Genomic DNA, 23,903 nt, shown 5'->3' on the forward strand with positions numbered 1-23,903 from the left:
ATGAGGCAGGTTGAACCCAATACTCTACTCGGAAGCGGAGGTTTGGGTATATTTCCAGCATTGAGTTCTACTTTTATCTAAAATATTTGGGTGACTAAGTAAAGGTGCCTGTTTCCCCACAGCTGTGAAGATAATTGCCCACATTTGAATCTTCCTTTCCTACAGTAGCTCTAACCCTAACCCGAAAGTCCCAGGGGCAGTTGTTTATATAAAAACCTGTTCGGTCCATGCTTGAAGCAGATTATATAGGCTGAGAGAATATCAGATTCTATCGCATTTAAATAAGCTAAAAAGTCAATAAATCAAAGGAAGCACAACTATAAGTCACTCTAAGTCAGTCCCCAATCTGCTGTGGTTTGCTGGGATGATTCTGCTAATCCTGACATTGCTGGTGGATCCTTGGGGCCACTCAGAACTCAGCCCATCACCATGACTCGCCCAAAAGGCACTGAACACGTTTTTTGAGGACTTTTGCCTGTGGTTTCATTTTGCGAAGAATGAACAAGGCTGGAAAAGAAAAGCTTAAAAGTATATTCTGTTGAAAATTTGAATGATTGCTGTGGGGAGAAAGTTAAAGCTAGTAACTGCAGTTTGCCAAAATGAGCCCTGGCTGGCGTAGCTCAGTGGATTGAGCGCGGTCCTGCGAACCACATGATCGCGGTTCTATTCCCAGTCAGGGCACATGCCTGGGTTGCAGGCCAGTTCCCAGCAGGGGACTCATGAGAGGCAACCACACATTGATATTTCTCTCCCTCTCTCCTTCCCTTCCCCTCTCTCTGAAAATAAATAAATAAAATATTTAAAAAAATAACCGCAGTTTGCCAAAATGAAGAAATTTTTACATGCAAGAAGTTCAGGAAAAATGGATTGTGTTGTAAGTATCCAAGAATAACGAGCAAAGGGAGAGAAACAAAAGGAAATTCTACATCACGCCATACAAGCACGAATGGAAATTTGATCTGTATACAGGGGAAATGGTTAAAATTAGAGCAAAACAATTTCCTGATTTCTACAGATGAGCTCATTCTTTAAAAAATTAGTAGATCTTATGAGAAAGTAGATTTTCTGTGTTTTCTACAGGAATTGTGTCTGATTCAATGTAGGAAGGAAACCAGTAGAAGAAGAAAATTAGTATGATAGTGCTGAGATCACGGGAGAGAGAAAGGGAAATGAGAGAGGAGAGACAGGTGCACACAGCAGTAACGGAAGAAAGACACAGAGACTTATTAAATAATAAAACAATGGCTTAAAAAAGGCCAATCTATGGCATAGAGAAACTCTGAGAGGTGATATTAAATTCTTAAGGTTGTATTTCTAAATACCTGATGTACTTACTTAGAATCTACTGTAACGGTTGATATCTCCTAAAGTCTTTTTTTCCAGACTATAAAGATGATACATCTTAATGTTCAGTGTGATGTAAGGGTGAAGCCCTGTGCAAAATTCGGATATTTTATGATTTTCCACTCCTGGGGCAAGTCTCGTCTTCCTGCTCCTGCCCTTCCGATGTCCCCAGCCCCAACCCCACAGCTGCAGGTAAGCCTGCCTCCTTCCCACTCAGAGTGCTGCAGGCAGTGGCCCATTCCTCAGCACGAGGCACACAGCACCCAAGATGAGCAGATGTAGTCACCTCCATGGTGTTTCATTTACTTCTCCCTGTTTGGGGATGCTCTCCCACAGAGGACCTCTGGCTAAAGCCCCTCCAATTTGATTTGGATTCTAAATATAACAACCCAGTTCACCCTCTCACCCCTCATCTCTACTGACAGACTTGCCAGATTTAGCAAATACTACAAACACTACAAATACTTTTATGGTAAATGTGTGTTCCATGCAAAATTTGGGGTATACTTACACTACCAAATTATTTGCCATTTACCTGAAATTTAAATTGAACTGGCAACCTGGACTTTATCTGGCAATCCTGTTGTTTGAACCCTAGGAACTTCCAGACCATGGAGCAGGAACTGTTGTGGGAAGTATAAATAAATTGTCTCTCAAATAACAAAATCCTCTGAGAAGTGAGCAGAAAATAAGCCATATGTAGTTTCTTCCCACTTTATCCATAACACCATTTTGTGAGGTGGAAGGAGAGAGCCAGTGGCCCTTTTCCCTCCCTTGGTTCTTCTGAGCAAGGATCTGCATTTTGTGTATTTAAGGCACGGTTTCAGTATAGGAGGGCAGCTGGCAGGCAAGGAGATTGTTAGAGTGAAGAATGGACCAGACACGGGGAACGGGCTGCATGTGGGGTAGGGAGGATGAAATGGGAAAACACCTAACGACACAGCAATATGCTAGAGGCACAGGGCAGGCCCTGAAGCTGCACTTACTGTACAAATGTAAACACACATAAATATGCTGGTGATAATAAAAATGTTTTTGCATTACATAAACCAACCTTATTGAATTTGTAAGTCTCATCTGTGGCTGTTCTTATGTAGAATTTCTGAGTGAACAACAACATACATTTACTATCTCTGCTTGGAGACAGGCAGCCAGCACAGAGTGCTGAGCTCCCCGTGGAGCCAGGGAGCACTGTTTCCTTGACCCTGAGATCATTGTTTGTGTTGATAGAATGAACTCTTTTTGTTTAACCTGTAAGGTTCACCGCTGCCCCCCCCCCCAAAAAAAAATTCCTCCTTTAACCTCCTATCTCTAGTTAGTAGGATTTTAACTCAGGGTTGAGGACCTATTAATTCCCAGGCCTGCAAAAGTTCTAGGCTGAATGATAATCATCGACATTTCATCTGCCTAGAACAGAAATTGAATAATATAATATCCTGGCATAGGCTTTTTCTTCTAATTTATTCATCATTGCTTATTTTGACTCTAGGATTGATAATCTGGTAGAACTACTGGGTACTGGAGTTATGCTAGGTGTGATCATAAAGTTAAGCCTTGTTAAGATGGAGGGTATTTTCTTCTCAGACCCAAATGCTATAAATCTGGACACACACACGTCATTCCTCCTAACTCACGGCTACATTCCTGTCCAGGCTCCAGCAACACGGAAATCAACTAAGCTCTTTTGTCCCTTTCTGCCTACCATCTATTGATAAAAATACAGTTTAATGGCATAAAAATAAATTCAATCTAGAGGGAAAAGAAGGTGCTCTATACAAACAACAGAGGTTTTAAAGTACATAAATTTGCCTCTATTACAATGAAAGGGAACTTATCAGCTGTTCCATCAATATTACTGAATCATCATTTCTTCCTTCCTATTTTCTCACAGTGATAGTTCAGGTCTTTTGGGATAGTCATTTTGTACCTTGGAATCAATAAAGCATTCCAGCTCTGTGATGCTCAACAATCAGGGTGTGTGATTTATTTAGGGGGTCACTCCCCTAAAAATCAGAGATTGATTGTGAAGAGTAAGAGTTGTTAGGGATGACTTTGCTGGCTCTTAGGATGCTGTGAGGGGACCTTGTGAAGACCTGTCCCTTATGATGTTCCTCTTGGTCTTGCAGTTGGCATTTCCTCTGTTGAAAGCAGAGATGGTGACAGAGAAAGAAGGTTGGGTGTGAATGTAGCCAGAAGCTGGGGGAAGAGGAAGGCAGGGAAGCAAACCACTGCTTTGTAGGGCATGGGTGGTACTTGGTGACAGTGCGCACACTGAGCATTTTTACCAGACAGTGTGCCACAGCTCTGGCGCAGAGGCCAGGCTGGCTGGGGCATGGTGTCACTGGGGACTCAGGGGACAGCTGCTCTGCACACTCACCCGTGCTGCTCTGAATGGTCCTCACGGTGGTGGTGGTGCGCGGTGGCGAGGAGGACCTCAGGGACACGCACTCGTCGTCTTGGGAGCAGCCCTTCTCAATGGCCCGCACGTAGCTGTGGCTCCGCATGCGGAAGCAGCCAGGCATGGGCAGGTCCAGGGCTTCCACCGCCTGGGACTCCAGCTCACTGAACACCGATTCGCACACGGACTCGAACTGCCCGTTCACTTCCATCTCGCTCACCTGTGGGCACAGACAGGTTGCCGTCACACAGCGCGCTCCTCCTCCTCCCCAGGGGACAAGAAACCTCTTCCTTCAAGCATCTGCAAACTGCAAGCCCCCAGAAGAAAGCAGCATCTGATGACATTAAAATCCAGTGTATTTTATTTCCTCTACATTACAGACTTATTCCAGTGGGTGCCCAGGTGCCAATCCTCCTTATTTACAAATGCAAACCTAGGGAACAGCATTTTGGTCCATGGTCAGAGTTCATGTATTTCAATGGAACCATTTTCAGCACAAACATTTTAGAAACTAGTATTTTTAAAATATATATTTTATTGATTATGCTATTACAGTTGTCTCATTCCCTCCTTTATTCCCCTCCACCCTGCAAACCTGTCCCACCCTCATTCTCCCCCTTAAGTTCATGTGCATGGGTCATACACATATAAGTTCTTTGACTTCTACATTTCCTATACTATTCTTAACCCCTGCCCTCACCCTTGTCTATTTTCTACCTACCATTTATGCTACTTATTCTCTGTACCTTTTCCCCTCCCTCCCTGTCTGACTCCCCCACTGATAACCCTCCATGTGATCTCCATTTCTGTGATTCTGTTCCTGTTCTAGTTGTTTATTAGATCATTTTTGTTTTTGTTTTTGTTTTAGGTTTGGTTGTTAATAACTGTTTGTTATCATTTTACTGTTCATATTTTTATCTTCTTTTTCTTAGATAAGTCCTTTTAACATTTCATATAATAAGGGCTTGGTGATGATGAACTCCTTTAATTTGACTTTATCTGGGAAGTACTTTATCTGCCTTTCTATTCTAAATGAAAGCTTTGCTGGATAGAGCAATCTTAGATGTAGGTCTTTGGATTTCATGACTTGGAATACCTCTTTCCAGCCCCCTTTTGCCTGTAAGGTCTCTTTTGAGAAATCAGCTGACAGTCTGATGGGAACTCCTTTGTAGGTGACTGTCCCCTTATCTCTTGCTGCTTCTAGGATTCTCTCCTTCATTTTAATCTTGGCTAATGTAATTATGATGTGCCTTGGTGTGTTCCTTCTTGGGTCCAACTTCTTTGGAAGTTGGACCCCTCTGAGCTTCCTGGATTTCCTGGAAGTCTATTTCCTTTGCCAGATTGGGGAAGTTCTCCTTCATTATGTTTTCAAATAAATTTTTAATGTCTTGCTCTTCCCCTTCTCCTTCTTGGCACCCCTATGATTCAAATGTTGGAATGTTTAAAGATGTCCTGGAGGTTCCTGAGCTTCTCTCATTTTTTTTTGAATTCTTGTTTCTTCATTCTGCTCTGGTTGAATGTTTCTTTCTTCCTTCTGGTTCAAAGCATTGATCTGAGTCTCGGTTTCATACCCATCACTGTTGGTTCCCTGTGCATTTTCCTTTATTTCACTTAGCATAGCCTTCATTTCCCCCTCTAATTTGCAAACAAATTCAACCAATTCTGTGAGCATCCTGATTACCAGTGTTTTGAACTGTGTATCTGATAGTTTGGCTATCTCTTCATTACTTAGTTGTATTTTTTCTGAAGCTTTGATCTGTTCTTTCACTTGGGCCATTTTTTTCCCCTCAGCACACCTATTACAATGGGAAGTGAAAGGGAACAGTACCACTTGCTCCATTCTCTGCCAGCTTTCAGTCACTTCCTCTGCTACTCCCAAGCAAGTTGGACCCTTCTGGTGCTGATTCCAAGGTGGGCGAGTTTGTGTACATTCTGGGACCCTGTGGGTCTCTCCAAGGAACTCTCCTGTGACCCTTGGAGTTTCTCCTAGTGCCTCAACCCCCATAGCTGTTTTCAATCAGAGGTTTGAGGCTTTATTTCCCTGTGCTGGAACCCTGGGTTGCATGGCCTGTCTCACTCCCCAGTTGTTCCTCCCAGTTTATCTGCACATGAATGTAGGACCACTGACTTGCCTGCCAGGGTCCTCCAGCCACTGCCTTGTTGCTAGTCCTTTTTGCCTGGCTGCCTGTCTCCACCCCTCCTACTGGTCTGGATGAACGTCTCTTCTTTAACTCTTTGGTTGTTAGACTTCCATACAGTTTGATTTTCTGCCAGTTCTGGTTGTTTTTTGTTTTTAAATTTGTTGTTGTCCTTTTTTTGGTTGTGTGAGGAGGCACAGTGTGTTAACCTATGCCTTCGTCTTGGCCGGAAGTCCCTGAAACTAGTATTTTTATTGTGCCTTTGCAAGTGAATAGTTTGGCTAATAATTTCAGTGTCAACTGGAGCTTAATTTAGCATAAAGTATAAAAACAGGCCCTATATTTACTAGCAAGATACTCATATTCTTCCCCCAAATAGACCAAACCTAATATGTCAAAGTCTGGAAAAGCACTGTCAAGATTTTCAAACTATTTATGAACTATCTAAAGCTTTCACTTCTCCTTTTAAAAAGCTGATATGGTCCATCAATTATTTATAAATGCATTTAAAAAATCTTCCAAATGAGGTCTTCTCTTTTTTGAGGAATGAGTCTTTATTTATTTATATGCCTCTGTAGATAACTTACTTTGGATTTGAGCATCCTCTAAATGGGAAAATAAATAAATAAATAAATAAATAAATAAATAAGTCAGACCAAGGGCTCCAGTTTATCACTTTGCAGAGATGTGGGACCATTCTTCAATTTTTTGTTTCTTTTAGAACTTTGTATGTCTAATTTTTCTATTACCAAATTCATGAGTAATTGAGAATTTAACAGATTAAACTATAGTTAAGCTTAGAACACAGGGGAAATTATTACAATTTTTGACTGTCCTCATTTTGTGTTATCAGAAGATACACTCCAACAATGGCTAATTCTTTAAACTTCAGATAAAAGGGACCAATTTCTTAAAGGCACATAAGTGGAAAGAGGTATGGATTTCTTAATAATTTATTATAGTTTAAAATGGTATTATAACATACTATATCTAATTTTATATAAATAATCCCTGCATGTTTTCAAGACCGATAATTATATATGTATTAAAAATTAAATATATATTATCTATATCCATGCTTTTTAAGGAAATTCTTGGAGATGCATGAAAGTTAAAGGGACTTGATATTTACAATTCACTGTCAAAGAACAAAAGAGTTACATGCAACTCTTTTGTAAATTTGAAATGATTTAGAAGTCAAAGTATATGTGTATGTGTATATATCATTTATTACACTTTCCATTTCAATCACCATGCCAAACATCACAAAGAAATAATACATCTATCCCTGTGAAGTAACAACAATTAAACTTGGGTAACTAGCTGTTCAGAGGTATGCACCCTCTCTTCTATTTTCCATAAAAATTGAATCATAAAGTAAACTACACAAAACAAATGCATAGCTCAACAAATTATAATAAGGAAAATACCCTTATAAGCACTACCCAGAGCAAGACACAACTTCTCCAGGCACTCAGCAGCCCCTCCACAGGCCCCATCCTAACCACAATCCACCCCCCTCAAAAACAACCCATACTCTGAGTAGTTGTATTGCAGTCACTTCTTTGTATTTATTTATGTATTTTTATTTTACCAGAGTGTGCAGCCCTGGACTGTATAGTTTAGTTGTACACATTTAAAAAACTTAGTACCTCTTTTAATTCACTGTTAACATATAGGTTATCCTTCACCCATTTTTAAAATTATAATTCATCTATTGAAGCAGCTGGGTCATTTGATGTACAGAGATGCCCATTGGATTTTCTAATTTCATACTCATGATAAGATTTAGCATGTTTTTCTGTCTTTTCTGTGTGCTGAATATTATAAGCTTGATCCTGACTTTTTTCATCATCAATTCAGTCTTTTTTTACAATATATTTTATTGATTACATTACCATTACAGTTGTCCCATTCCCCCCCTTCACTCCCCTCCACCCTGCACACCCCTCCCCCACCATTCCCCCCTTTCGTTCATGTCCATGTGTCACAAGTGCTTTAGATTCTGTATTTCCCATAGTACTCCTGCCCTCCCCCCTGTCTATTTTCTACCTACCATCGATGCTACTTATTTTCTGTAACTTCTCCCCCCCTTCTCCTCCTCCACTCCCCTGTTGCTAACCCTCCATATGATCTCCATTTCTATGTTTCTGCTCCTGATCTAGCTGTCCTCTTAGTTTGCTTTTGTTTTAGGTGTGGTTGTTAATAACTGTGAGTTTGCTGTCCTTTCACTGTTCATATTTTTTATCTTCTTTTTCTTAGATAAGTCCCTTTAACATTTCATATAATAAGGGCTTGGTGATGATGAACTCCTTGAATTTGACCTTATCTGAGAAGCACTTTATCTGCCCTTCCATTCTAAATGAAAGCTTTGCTGGATAGAACAATCTTGGATGTAGGTCTTTGGATTTCATGACTTGGAGTACTTCTTTCCAGCCCCTTCTTGCCTGTAAGGTCTCTTTTGAGAAATCAGCTGACAGTCTGATAGGTACTCCTTTGTAGGTGACTGTTCCCTTATCTCTTGCTGCTTCTAGTATTCTCTCCTTCATTTTAATCTTGGCTAACTAATTATGATGTGCCTTGGTGTGTTCCTTCTTGGGTCCAACTTCTTTGGGACTCTCTGAGATTCCTGGATTTCCTGGAAGTCTGTTTCCTTTGCTAGACTGGGGAAGTTCTCCTTTATTATTTGTTCAAATAAGTTTTCCACTTGTGGCTATTCCTCTTCCCCTTCTGGTACCCCTATAATTCGGATGTTGGAATGTTTAAAGATGTCCTGGAGGTTCCTAAGCCTCTCCTCATTTTTTGAATTATTGTTTCTTGCTTCTTTTCTGATTGGTTGTTTCTTTCTTTCTTCTGGCCCACTCCCTTGATTTGAGTCCCAGTTTCCTTTCCATCACTATTGGTTTCCTGTGCATTTCCCTTCATTTCAATCAGTTTAGCCTCCATATGTTCCTCTAATTTGTGGCTAAAATCAACCAATTCTGTGAGCATCCTGATCACCAGTATTTTGAACTGTGCATCTGAAAGGTTGGCTATTTCTTGGTCACTTAAAATTATAGGCTCTGGGGCTTTGAGCTGTTCTTGAGTTATAATGTTTGGTTTGTTTGCACCTGTTATGTATGAGGGGCAGAGCCTTAGGTGTTCATCAGGGCTGGGCGACCCAGGTCGCTGGGTTGTGATGCTGTATGTGGGGGTGGGGTCAGAGAGGGGAAAAAATGGCGCTTTTCTCCGCTCTGCGCTCTCTCTCAGATTTCTGTCTCCTCTGTGGCTTCCCACAAGCAAATTGGGCCCCTCTGGTGCTGGTTCCTGGGTGTGTGGGCCCGTGTACTCTCCAGGACCCTGTGGGTCTCTCCAACGAACTCTCTGTGGGCCTCGGAATCTCTCCTGGCCCCTCGACCCTGAGAAAGTCTTTCCAGTTGGTGCTTTCAGGCTGTTATTCCTGTTGCTGGGGCCCTAGCCTGAGTGGTCTGTCTCACTGTTCACTCCTTTGCTTGGTTTATCTGTGTGCGAATGTGTGACCACGGTCAGCCAGCCGCCCTGTGCTCTCATTGGGTCTGCCTGTTGCCACCCTGAGATCCACCAACCGCCTCTGCTCCGGGCTCCTGTGTCGGTCAGACTGAATGATCTTTCTAGCCCGACCCCGCTCTGCCGCTAACTCCGCCCCTCATACCTGTCTGGCTGAGTGGTTCGTTGTTGTTGGACTTCCGTACAGTTCAATTTTCACTGTTTTGGCTGCTTTTTTGTTTCTAAAACTTTGTTGTCTTTAAATTTAGTTGTGGGAGGGAGCACAGTGTTTCCACCTACGCCTCCATCTTGGCCGGAAGTTGGATCCTGACTTTTGATCAGACTCAGGTTCAATCCCTGTGGCAAGACTAGAGGTCATGCATTCTTTCATCGTGAGGCACATTATTTCTCTTGACTGGTTGGCATCATGTTGCTGGGTGCCATTTGTGCCCAGATCCATTATTCATTGGGGGGCTGCAAATGGTGATTTGCATCAACTTTTATAGCTACTAGTCAGAACAGTTTTATAAATAATTGCTTCCTGACATATTATTTGGCTACTCACTGGTTTGGGTCACATGGAAACTACAGGAACTTTTCCCTTTCATTTACTAAGTTTCAGGATAATATATTCATTCACTCTTATCTACAAAAAGTGATCTGTATTTAAAAAGTATCAAAATAAACTCATGGATTTAAAAGTATTTGATGGTTTTAAATACAACTCATTTATTATTCTTTGTGAACTGAAATTTGTCTCAGCTTTGGCCAGTGGAAAACTCTTTGGTTGGCTCCTCAGTCCTTTTGACATGAAGCTAGTGGTCTCAGATGGCTTCCTTGATATTTGTTATGACAAAGGATTGCAAAGTCATCCTATACATTTCCTGCCCAGTCCTGGAATCAGTATTTTCCCCCCCAAACCCTCTTTTTTATGGGCAGGAATTGGTATCCCAAGAACATAATCTGGGCACTAGTAAGCTTTGTTGTCATTGCTACTTGGTTAGTCATTGTTCCTAGGCCTTTTCAATGGAAAGAAGTAGGCTATGAACTCCTCCAATTCAAACTCAGGCTGCAGGGTTTTTAAGTAATCTCTTCTATATTATACTTACATCTTTATTCCATGCTAAATTTTGGGTCTCAAGCACACAGTGAAGATAGCATCGGGATATCCTATGATTATTAATTTCCTTTATTCTATAATACATTCACAGCAGCTTCAGAATAACATACTAATACTACCCCTGCCCATATCATTATCATATCATACTAATACTACCCCTGCCCATATCAGCTAGTAATTCCTTTTTGGGGGTGTGCATATGCTCTATTCATTCTTTCCTCATTTTAAAATAGTTGTGCTATAATTACATGATCATGTAAATATATTTATCTACATGTGCTATATTTACATTATCTTGCACTTTAGCTTGCCTTTAGTCTTAGTTTTACCAATGGCTATACTTTTAATGCTTGACAATACTTTTTCATAAAAATCTTCGTGTAAAAAGATTATTTTTTATCAGACTTATACACAAATGTAGTTCAAATAGCTTTAGGTGGCTGATGGCTGATAAAGAAAAAAGCAGGGCCCTGAACCACCCTGCCGACTTTGGACTCTGGCTTCCCAGAGACAATCACTTTCAATTCTTTTTTCTGGGTAATTGGTATTTACATCCATTTTTCCAAACACATGATTATGTACATTTCTTGGTATATTCATAGACCTCTGGTAACCTCTTGGTTTCCCTTCTGCCCTCATAATCTATGGCTGCCAAGCCTGCTGCTGTCCTGGGATCTCCCTTTCCTGTCATTCTGGGGATGTCCTTCATTATCTAGCCCATGATGGAACCCCTGTTTCTTCCTTCATGCTTTATTCCCTGGTGGTGGAGCTTATTTTCCAGTGCTTTCCTGAACAAGGCAGCCACTCCGCATCAATGGAAATATCTGTATTCCACCTCCACTCTTACATGTGCTTGCATCTAGAAACCTAGCCTGTATCCTGTCTCCTTTTAGGTATTTTCAGGCTTCTCTCCTGTCTCTTAGCTTCTGTGAATGCTAGAGGTTGAATAATCAGATGCCTTTCTCATTGCAGAGCCTTTCCATGTGAGTTGCTTCCTTTGCCCACCCCTTTCTGAAAATTTTTAGGATTTTCTTGTCCTAATGATCTAACATTTCCTTATGATAATTTCTACGTGGATATTTCTCTGCCCAATGTGCTGGATGGGCCCTCTCAATTTCCAAAATCATGTCTTTCTGCTCTGAGACTATTCCTTAAATTATTTCATTAGTAATTTCCTCCCATCTGTTTTCTCTTTTCTTTCTGGAACTGATACCCATCAAATATTGGACTCCAAGAAGCTCAAAAAATGTCAAGCATAAGAAATATGAAGAAAAATAAAGATACTAATTTAAGATTTAACTTAAAAGTCTAAGATACAAATTTAAGATATTAATTAAAACTTGAATTTCCAAAACAATATTGAAAAAGAACAAAGCTGAAGAACTCATACTTCTGACTTCAAAACTTACTACAAGGCTTACTACAGTGACTGAAACAGTGTGGCGCTGACATAAGTACAGACATATGGACCAATGGAATAGAATTCAAAGTTTGGAAATAAACCTAGACATCTGTTTGCTACTAGTTCTTACATCTGGTCCTTTGGGTTGTCTAAAGCTCATTGTCTAATAGATTTCTCAGGAAGAGCTCAGGGAAACAACATTCCCTGCATTCATCCATGCTTATAACTGTTTGCCTGTGTGTTTTATATCTGAAAGCCAGTTTTTCTGGGTATAAAAATCTTTGGTTCACATTTTTCCCCTTGAATATAATAATATATTATTCAATTTTCTTTTGGCACAAACTATTATTGTTAAAGAGTCTGATGGTAATTTAATTTTTGTTCTTTTTAAAGCCACTTGTGCTTTTTGTTTAGAATTTCAAAGTTTTTTAAAAAAAAATTCTCAAAAGTCCTGTAGTTTTATTCAAGGTGTAATTTTGAATCCTCTTTCTGTTTCAGAAAAGTATTATTTAATTATTGTTGTTATTTGTTCTGGTCCTTTACTTTGATTTCATTTTTCAGAGATTTCTATTATCTGTATGTTAAATATTTATGTTTCTCCTGAATTCTTTTTACCTGTGAATTTATTTTTGTTTTTAAAAATGTCCTTCCTTTATAGAGTCTATTGTTTTTAGTGTATGAAATGTCATGTTTATTTGCTCCTGTATTCCTTCTAGTATGATCTTCATTCTAAAATGAACTTTATTTTACTTCTAAATCTTTCCTGAGTTCTGTGACTTCATTTTAAAATATCCAAAAAATATTTTAAAAATTTATTGATAGAGAGGAAGGAAGGAGGGAGAGGTAGAAACAGAGAAACATTGATGTGTGACAGAAATGTCAATTGGTTGCCTCTTGCAAGTCCACAGCTAGGACCTGGCCTGAAATTGAATCAATGACCTTTCAGTTGTGGGATGACATCAAACTCACTGAGCTGCACCAGTCAGGGCTATGACATCATTTTTAAGTTTTTAAAAATCAGATATATTTTTTGTCTTTTTTAAAAATATATTTTATTGATTATACCATTACAGTTATTCGATTCCCCCCTTCATTCCCCTCCACCCGCACCTTCCCTCCCCCACCATTCTCCCCCCCTTACTTTATAACCACGTGTCTCAAGTTCTTTGGATTCTATATTTCCCCCACTATTATTGCCCTCCCCCCTATCTATTTTCTACCTACCATCTATGCTATTTTCTGTGCCTTCTCCCCCCTTCTCCCCCTCCCACCCCCATTTCTAACCCTCCATGTGTTCTTCATTTCTATGGTTCCACTCCTGACCTAGCTGTCCTCTTGGTTTGCTTTTGTTTTAGGTGTGGTTTTTAATAACTGTGTGCTTGCTGTCCTTTCACTGTTAATATTTTTCATCTTCTTTTTCTTATATAAGTCCCTTTAGCATTTCATATAATAAGGGCTTGGTGATGATGAACTCCTTGAACTTGACCTTATCTGAGAAGCACTTTATCTGTCCTTTCATTCTAAATGAAAGTTTTGCTGGATAAAGCAATCTTGGCTGTAGGTCTTTGGATTTCATGACTTGGAATACTTCTTTCCAGCCCCTTCTTGCCTGGAAGGTCTCTTTTGAGAAATCCACTGACAGTCTGATGGGTACTCCTTTGTAGGTGACTGTCCCCTTATCCCTTGATGCTTCTAGGATTCTCTCCTTCATTTTGGTCTTGGCTAATGTAATTATGATGTGCCTTGGTGTGTTCCTTCTTGGGTCCAACTTCTTTGGCACTCTCTGAGCTTCCTGGATTTCCTGGAAGTCTATTTCCTTTGCCAGACTGGGGAAGTTCTCCTTTATTATTTGTTCAAATATGTTTTCCACTCGTGGCTGTTTCTTTCCCCCTTCTGGTACCCCTATAATTCGGATGTTGGAACGTTTAAAGATGTCCTGGAGGTTCCTAAGCCTCTCCTCATTTTTTTGAATTCTCATTTCTTCATTCCTTTCTGGTGGGATGTTTTGTTCTTCCTTCTGGTCCATTCCATTGATTTGAGTCCCCGTTTCCTTTCCATCACTATTGGTTTCCTGTGCATCTCCCTTCATTTCAATTAGTTTAGCCTTCATATGTTCCTCTAATTTGTGACTATGTTCCTCTAATTTGTGACTATAATCTACCAGTTCTGTGAGCATCCTGATAAATAGTGTCTTGAATTGTGCGTCTGAGAGGCTGGCAATTTCTCGGTCGCTTAGAGTTATTGGCTCTGGGACTTTGAGTTCTTCTTGCACCATCTTTTGGGCTGTCCGTGCCTGTTCCATAGCAGGATTGGAGCCCTAAGGTGTTCACTAGAACAGGGCAACTAAGTCGCTGGGTTGTGATGCTGTATGTGGGGGCGGGGTCAAAGAGGGACTATGGCGTCCTGTCTGCCGCCTGCTGCCGCGGCCCTTACCGGTGCTGCAGTTGCTGCCATCACCGGGCCCACACGTTTCGTCCCACTGCACGCGAGTGTGCCACCACCGTCAGCCCCCGCCCCCTGGGGCCTGTGTGGTCTGTCTCACTGTGCGCGAATGTGCGACCGCGGTCAGTCTGCCCTGCACCCCAACTGGCTCCAGGCTGCCTGAGCGCCTGGGTCGGGGGACCTGTCCTGCCCGACCCTGCTCACTGCTGGCTCTGCCCCTCTTACCGTCCCCGTTGAACGGTTAGATGTAGTCGGACTTCTGTATAATTCAATTTTCTGTCCTTTGGTTGTGTCTTTGTTTCTCCAAACTTTTTTTGTGTTAAAACTTGGTTTGGGAGAAGGCACAGTGTTTCCACCTATGCCTCCATCTTGGCGGAAGTCCTATTTTTTATCTTATATCATTTTCTTAATGTTCCTGAGTTCATTTGGAAATAGTGCAATACAGACTTGTTCTATTTTGTGGGCATGTCTTCCTGGCATATTTTTATTTTTTGTGGCAATGTTATTTTGCACCTTATTTTCTTTTCTTTGTACAGTGATTTTGAATGTTCTTTGAAGTGGGTACTTTTTTTGGCTCATTTTTCTGTAAAATTAGCTTTTCTGAACTTGAGTAGGTGATACATTCAGGATTTCCCCCCTAAATTCACAGGGCTTTTTCTTCTAGTATTTTAGAGTGTTGCTTTCTGAGATTTCCTGGTTCTCTTGCCCTCACTCCTACCTTTACCTAGACCTTCTCATTTCTTTTTTGCTATTGTCTCTATCTTGCCCATAGTTATTTCTACTCCCAACTGGTTGTTTTTAGTACTGGGCCCTGTCTTGCAAGGAAACACTGGATGGTTGGTTTCCAGTGTTACACAATACACTCAGATTGCTCTAGCCTTAATGCAGGCACCTTGAATACGCCTGTTGATAGAAAGGTAAAGTCCTTCCCAGTTCAGCTGATGTTCTCAGATAGCCCCCTGTGAGCTTTCCAGAATATACCTTCTGCTTGTTTTGTTCTGCCACACTCAATTCATCAGTAAAGTCACGGTCTTCTTCTTTGTCTTCCTAGGTAGATGTGAATACAAGGCCTGCTTATGGCTACTGGTGGTTTGTTCTCATTTACTCATATTTTGGGATCATAAAGATATCTTATTACTTCATTTTATTATAAATATTGTCCATGAGTTTTGATTTTTCTATCTAGTTGCACTGTCTGCTTTTTATAGAGAATCAAGGACATTCAGACACTAAGTTACTACCACAACATTGTACCATAATTTATTTAGCCACTCCTTTATGGATGATGATTCAGGTATGTCCTTGGAGACCATGCTCTGATGAACATTCTTGTGCATTTGACTTTATATATTGGTGTTTTTATTTCTGTATTAGAGAGCTCCAAAAGTAGGATTCCCTTGCCAAAAGATATTTACCTTTTTCTAGATTTTACCAATTTACTTTCTAAAACAATTGTAACAATTCATTTCAAACAGCAAGTAAGACAGAGCTCATTTCTCAGCATGGTCACCAGAGTAAATGTTAGAAGTTTTTGCCATTCCGATAGGTCAAAAATTATATTGTGCTGTTTTGATTTGCCTTTACCAAAGGCAAATATACAATCCTAGTGTATATGAGCACCTTCTATATTTATTGACCTTCATACATCTTTTCCCCTGGTTCATAGTTTTGCCACAAATTTTGGGTTGTCTATCTCTTCATACTAATTGGTAGAAACACTTTAAACAACTGGAATATTGATTCTTTTTTTGGATGTGATCAAATATTACCCCATCAATTGTATTTTAATTTTATGATGTCTACCACATAGCAATATTTAATTTTTAGTTAGAATAAATATCAATTGCTCTGGCTGGTGTGGCTCAGTTGATTGAGTGCCAGCCTGTGAACTAAAGGGTCTCAGGTTCGATTCTCAGTCTAGAGCCATGGTTGTGGGCAAGGTCCCCTATCCCCAGTAGGGGGCGCATAAGAGGTTTCTCTCCTCTTTCTCCCTCTCTTCCCCTCTGTAAAAATAAATAAATAAAATCTTTAAAAAAATAGAAAAAAATGTCAATAGTTTATTTTATGTTTTCCAGAATTCTTACTTTATGAGAAATTACAATTTTTACCACATCATACATGTATTCTCCAAGGTTTCATATTAATATTTTTGTTACTCTGTGCTATTGATTATATTTTAAATCCACTTGGATTTATAGTTTATATGGGAAGGGGGAGTAGGTTAATGCTCTTTCTACTATATTATGGGCAATTTGCTTGAATTCTCTGTTTCACTTTCCTCATCTGTAAAATGGTTAAAATCATACCCCATAGGGATGCTTTAAGGATAAAAATAAAATAACATATACATATGCATACTATATTCCTAGGCGCATGGTAGGCACTGCATAAATAAAGGATATATATTTTTTGAGATAGTATAGTGGGAAGAATGAGACAAATTACTCCAACTTTCTGAGACTGAGTTTCACAAATTAAAAATAATCTTTCTTAGACTTGGTATGAAATTAATGAGATACTATGCAAAGCTTCTACCCTGATCTGGTAAATGATACATTGCAACAGTGCAACTGAATGGATATAAATATTGTTATCATTTCATTATTATGACTACTATTATTAACAATATTATTGCCACCAATACCCAATACTAGGAGACATTAAAGAAACGTACCAGTTAGGACTCCGAATACTTGAGTTTCTGGATTCTGTCACTGACTAGCTGCATACCATAGACACTTCTTTCACCTGCGCATCCCTTTGTATACATACTATGAAGGGGTGATCTAGGTCAAAGTCACAGCTGAATTGCTGGCATTACCACTGAGCACAGTAATATTTAATTTTTAAATGACATAGACTACAAGAATGTTGCCAGAAAACATATGCCTGTGGGCTTCTAGTTTACCATTCTAAATGAAGATACTTAAGATTTGAACTTAAAATAAATGAAGACATAAATTAAGCTAATTTGGAAATAACAGTTACTATACCAAATATTTTTTAAAATGTGACTTTAAAACATTCTTCTCTAGTCTTACTTTTAAAACCCCCATTTTAATTAGATGTATATGCAGTAAAAACAGGATAATAACCATACAAAAAGATGTTCAATTATTCTCCAACATTCGAGCACAATCTGTTTTTAAAGGTGTTTTATTTCTGTGAGGTATGAATGGCAGAAACAAACAATTTAGTTATTCTAGACCAATTTCTTAGCTGTGTCTCTATTTTAGGGTCTCACTCATACAGATCAGAGAGGCTTCAGTACTAAGGCTAGAATTTCATAATTGTTTTGTTCAAATGCATTATTTGTTCATCTACAGCCCCATCACATTATACTATCACCACCCCATACCACCATCAGTGCCATCGCCATAACCACCATCTCTACCACCACTACTTTCATTATCACCATCCTCATCTCCAATACCATCATCTCTACTACCATCATCATATTACCACCATCTCTACCAGTACCTCCAGGATCACCACCACCACCACCATTATTGCTACCATCACCACCATCACTATCATTATCTTCACCACCAGCCCCAACACCATTACTATACCACAATTCCTGTCCCCATCATCACTATTACCACCATCACCATCACTACCATCAGCATCACCATCATCACCATCTCTGCCACCACTACCACTTCCACTATTACCACCATCACAACCACAACACTACCATCACCATCATCAGTTGCAACACCCCTAGCAGCATTAATTCACCCAGGTGATCACAATGTCTGTCTTCCAGACTAGCTCTTCTTTCTTTAGTCTCTCATTACCTCCAATATTTTCCACATTCTTTTGCCAAATTAACTATCCTGCATCAAAGTTCAGATTATATCTCTTGCCTGCTTAAAAGCTTAAGTTTTAATTAATCTTTAATTAATCTCATTCCTAATTAATGAAGTCCATTCATTGAGCCTGGCATGAAAGAGCATTTGTATAAAAATGTCTCTAGAGCAGAATTTAGAATATATTTCCCATGGCTGCCTCTTGAAGTATGGTAATCTCCAACTAAACTAGAGCATTTTCTAGTCTTTGTATATGTTTTAGGCTAGCACTTTTTAAAGTAAGAATCAAATACTACTTTATTTGTTAAAATGCATATTTCTACATCTCATTCCTAGAAACTCTCTCTTTAAAATCTGGGTACTTAATGTTATTTTCCTGCTTAACTTCAGGGTCTTATTGACAGTTTCATGACCACAAAGACATTCTCATTTAACATCTGGTTATTTACATATCTTACAGAGAGCTTATAAGAACTAATATTTTATTTATTAAAAAAGATTTTATTTATTTATTTATTTTTAGAGAGGGGAGGGGAGGGGGAGAGGGAAATCATCATCAATGTGTGGTTGCCTCTTGTGCGTCCCCCTCAGGGGACTTGGCCTGCAACCTAGGCATGTGCCCTAAACTGGGAATTGAACCAGTGACTTTTTAGTTCATAGGCCGGCACTCAGTCCACTGAGCTACACCAGTCAGGGCAAGGACTAATATTTTAAAAATATAAAGCAGTTGTCAGTGTCTAACCCAGTTAAGGTGGCTTTTATTGTTAATTCTTGCTCTAACTATCTCAGAGTGTTTTTGTGGTGTACAAGTAAATCATGCTCATGAGAGCACTTTTAGGTTTTTTGTATGATTGCCACTAGACTGTAAGCTTTTGAGGAACGGGATTATGTTTTACTCATCACTGAATAACTTGCATAATCCAGACTAGTGTTTTGCTCAGCAAATATTAGCTGAATAAGTATAGTACTTATTTTTTAAATTGTAATATAAATTTAAATAAAGTGATCCTAAACATCATTACAAATGCCCTTCTTTTTTGCCTTTCCAGAAGTTTCTGAGGCATTTTCTGCTTCTCTGGTGGTCCCTGAAAGCTGTAAGTTCAGGTCCTCCAAGAGTTCCAGGTTCTTTCTACCCTTGAGCTTAGGTAATACACCCCTCCCCCACACCCTCTGGTCCTGGATGGGAGAGACTAGAAAAGCTTTATTAAGTCTTCATTCCCTTACTGAGTCTCCATCCCTAGTCCTGTTCTTATAAGTGGGCTTCTGTCTCATTACCAAGCCACAATATTCACCTAAGGCCATTTGAGGTACATAGACTGTATCTCATTTATTATGCCTGGGTCCCTGTCTTGATGACCTGCTTAATACTTGTACTTTTATGATTAGACACTCTCTTGGTTTTGCCAGTGATGTCTACACTGTCCTTCTATCCTTCAAGCATCTTACATCTCATCCATTAACTTCTTGCTGACAGATTTGCTGGTGTTGAGAGTCTGCTCATGAATTTCCAAGGACTCCCTGTTGTGCTTTATTTATCAGCAGAGGACCCTTCACCTGCTGGTAGACTGTTGATACCAGATGCTTTCAGGGACTGAATGCAAGTAGCATTCAGATCAGACCTCCTGCCTGATCCAGCAGTAGTCTCCAGTGGGGATGACTGCCTTCTCACTTTGTGTGCCCTCAGCGTCCACTCACCCTTGTGCAGTTAACAGCTCATGGTCATGTTGCTCACCTGGCTGATGGTGCTCATGGCTCGCATGTAGCTCTCATTCCTGGAGCGGAACTTTGGTGACGTGAGCAGGCCTGCAGGGTCAAGGCTGTCCAGGCTTCGGTTGATGGAGACTTCACTTACTGCCCTCAGGTAACTGTGACTCCGGATCTGGAGTTTGGGGGAGTGCTCATTAGAAATCCTGGAAGAGAACAAAAAAGGGGGTTCATTTGGTCACATTCTGAAATGTGGGCAGTAAAAGATGTGACAAAACTATCACTGATGAGGCAACTTAAATGCTAGGGCAAAAAATTAAATGCCCCCTTATGATTGCTAAACTCCTACATGGTATCTCAGAAAAAAAGGTTTTCACAGGAAATCATCAGGATCTGGTGACACTAGAGAAAAATCAAATTCTCTCAAACCATGAACAAATTTCACTATTTACTATTTTTTGGCCTCCTGGGGAGGGACATGATAGCTGTGACTGCCCTGCCCCAGAATTCTATCCTGTGTCATTTGTAAGCTTTTCCTCTGTGCCTCTTGTTTTTTGTGCTTTCACCAAATGAAACTTTTAATTAAAAAATTCCAATTAAAATAGCAAAACATTATAAAATAAGTAGAAATTATTGTTGAAAAAGGAAATGCGCCGGAATTTCATGAAGAAAACTATAAAACTTCATGGCAAGGAATACACAAGTATTCCCTAAATAACTACAAAAAGGAAAATAATTTTCCTGGATGGAATACTGAATATTGTAATAAAAATTAAAATGATCCCAAATTAATTTACAAATTTAAAGCAATTACAAAAATTCCCCCACAATTTTTTATTGGAATGGAACAAACTTCAGAAGTTCATATAAGGTTCACAGCAGCAATATTCATAAAAGCCAAGGTGTGGAAACAATCCCAATGACTATCAACAGATGCACAGAAAAGCAAAGTGTGATATTTTCATGCAGTGACATATTATTTGGTCATAAAAAGAGAATGTCGTACTGATACATGCCACAGCATAGACGACCTTTGAAAAGATCACGCTAAGTGAAAGAAGCCAGTCATAAACGATCATAGATTATGACTCCACTATCAAATACCCAGAACAGGCAAATCTATGAAGACAGATAGGAGATTAGTAGTTGCCTAGAGAGAGCTGGCCAGGCAGTAAAGCAGGAAGAAGATAGCAGAATTGAGGGCTTATGTCTAGAAGGTATGGAATTTCTCTTTGGGGAGATAAAAATACTCTAAAATTAATTGGTGATGACTGCACAACTTTGTGAATAGGCTAAAAACATTTGAATTGCACATTTAAATGAATTAATTGTATGGTATGTTCATCTTAATAATGCTGTTATAAACATTATATGAGACCTCAAAATAATCTGATTTCTTTATAAAGAAACTTTAGAGAACAGACTATAGTGGGCAAATGAGAGAAGGAAAACCAGCCCAAGTGGCTGTGGTATTGTAGTGCTTTCCGCATGTAATATGACTCAGTTAAGTGTCATTGGAACTTGAATTGATAGATTTGAGTTTCCACAAGACGAATTAAATATAGAAGATGGAGAATTTGATTAGTAGCCACTTTTTGCAACTGTACTGAGGGAGAGACCAGATTAAAACAAATCTAGAATTTAACATAAAAATAGACTTATGTATTTTACTATTACAAAAGAGAAACCTATTTTTATAAAGAATTGTACCCTATATAGAGCCTTCAAGTAGATGGCAAATGTAAAAATGTCCCTGCCAGGTCAAGCAAATATTTTCCATGTGTTACACACTATTCTGGTTATTTGCAGTGGGTCATTGTAAATGCTCTTGCCCCAAATCCCAACCAACTGACAAATAAACTAAAGAATTCACTTTCCCTTTACAATGTCTTCTAGGAAAAGAGAGCCCTAGCTCTACTCATTATACCCTAAAGTTCACTTCCCTTTAGAACCTGAGAGGTAGATAACAAATGTGTTTCTTTTTAAACATTTTAAAAATTATTTTAGTGTTGTTCAATTGCAGTTGTCTTCATCCCCCCCCCAATGACTGCCCCCCACCCCAGCCAAACCTCCCTCCCTCCTTTGCTTCCACCCTCCCCCTTGGTTTTGTCCATGTGTCCTTTATGGTAGTTCCTGAAAACCCAACAAATGTATTTCTTTAGCTGTTTTGCAAACTGACCCAGAGCAATGATATTGCTATCATAAGTGATGAGCTGTTCCAAATGGTTATCAGGGCAGCAATGGAGGTGGATATTTAATAAATGGTGTATATTCAAAAGAAAATGTAAATTTCCACTGTTTTGAAAAATGAGTGTTTATTGACTGAGATGGGGAAATAATCATTCTCCCTGGCCACTTGTTAAGAAATAAGGCGTAATCCCCAAACTTCAAACTGAAGAATCATTCACAAAGGATTGAATAGTTCTATTTGGCATCTCATTCACGATAAAAAAAAACACACACACTTTAATAATACACTAAATAATAAGAAAATGAACTAATTTATCTTCACCATTTACAGAGCAGAACTCACAGTTATCAATATAAAGGTACAGTATGCCCATGTACTCCTGATGTGGAAATACTTATTAAAAAATAATTGGAAATACTTACTAGACAATAAGCAAAAATACTATCAGCTGATTTCCCAAAATAAACCTTGCAGGCAAGAAGGGGCTGAGAAGAAGTGTTCAAAGTCATGAAAGGCAAGGACCTACATCTAAAATTACTCTATCCAACAAAGCTTTCATTTAAAATGGAAGGGCAGGCAAAGTGCTTCCCAGGTAAGTAAGGTAAAGTTAAAGGAGTTCATCATCATCACCAAGCCCTTATTCTATGAAATGTTAAAGAGACTTTAATATTTAAGAAAGAGAAGATGATCAAAAGTATGAACAGTAAGTAACAAAAAACTCACAATTATCAATAACTGAACTTAAAAACAAACTAAGCAAACATCTAGAACAGGAACAGAATCACAGAAGTGGAGATCACATGGAGGGTTATCAGTGGGGAGGGGAAGGGGGAGAATGTGGGAAAAGGTACAGCAAATAAGTAGCATAAATGGTAGGTACAAAGTAGACAGGGAGAGGTTAAGAATAGTATGGGAAATGGAGAAGCCAAAGAACTTATATGTACAATCCACGGACGTGAGCTAAGGAGGGGGATGCTGGTGGGAGGGGGGTTGCAGGCCAGATCCCCAGTAGGGGGCACACGAGAGGCAACCAGACATTGATGTTTCTCTCCCTCTCCCTCCCTTCCCCTCTGTCTAAAAATAAAATAAATGAGATCTTTTAAAAAAGTCACCACCTTTCCCCTCAATTTTGTTTCTTTTCTTTTATTCCACGTTGAGATGAATGACACTGAAATATACCCCATTACCAGACCAGAAATTTGAGTGTTTATTCTGTCTCTTTTCTTAACTGTCCAAATCCCACTGATGATCAAATTTCCTCAGTTTTACTTCCTGTGCAGATTTGAAGTTATTTTCTTCCTCATTTTCCTCAACACTTCCTGCTTCACTATGTCCTTAGTTCAAGCTTCCTTCTGATTCTCCCAAACCAGGCTCCTTGGCACCAGCCTTGTGTCCTCAGATTCATTTTTCTTTTCCCGCTGGTAAAAGGACACTCTCCTACTTAAAATCTTTCTGAAAATCCTCTTCACTGACAGGAGGAAATCTAAATTCTTCACTTATTTTTTATTATTTTGCCACTTCCTCACATACCATGCATAGTTCTCACATTTCTTTATCTTTGCCTAGGCTGCTTCTTTTCCTTGAAATATGCACTTTCCTTGATGTTCTACCCACAAAACTCTTACTTCAACTGATTCAGCAGGGCACTAGGAGTTAGAAAATTTATTTAGGTCAATTATCTTCAGAAAGCTGCCCTTGTTCTCCCCCGACTAAACAAAGTACTTCTCCATCTGTACTCTGATAGTGTCCTTTATATTTGTCTGTTAAACACTTTTCTCATTATTGTAGTTTTTTGTTTACATGTCTGTGTACTCTTAGATTATTGAGTTCCTAGAAGATAGAATCAAT

General features: G+C 39.4%; 1 protein-coding gene across 4 annotated transcripts in view; it reads right to left on the reverse strand.

The window, feature by feature from the left end:
• Positions 1-23,903, reverse strand: part of DLGAP1 (DLG associated protein 1) — a 317,237-nt gene that overhangs the window by 159,571 nt on the left and 133,763 nt on the right. For all 4 annotated transcript variants that reach the window (XM_037050284.1, XM_037050283.1, XM_037050286.1 and 1 more), the window contains exons 3-4: positions 19,893-20,070; positions 3,722-3,962 (exon numbers count right to left, since the gene is read on the reverse strand). In XM_037050284.1, the coding sequence (XP_036906179.1) occupies positions 3,722-3,962; positions 19,893-20,070 (419 nt within the window). The remainder of the gene's footprint in view (positions 1-3,721; positions 3,963-19,892; positions 20,071-23,903) is intronic.

Source organism: Sturnira hondurensis, unplaced genomic scaffold (genome assembly GCF_014824575.4).
Source record: "Sturnira hondurensis isolate 20B ecotype Veracruz unplaced genomic scaffold, ASM1482457v3 Scaffold0006713, whole genome shotgun sequence".
Lineage (NCBI taxonomy): Eukaryota > Metazoa > Chordata > Mammalia > Chiroptera > Phyllostomidae > Sturnira > Sturnira hondurensis.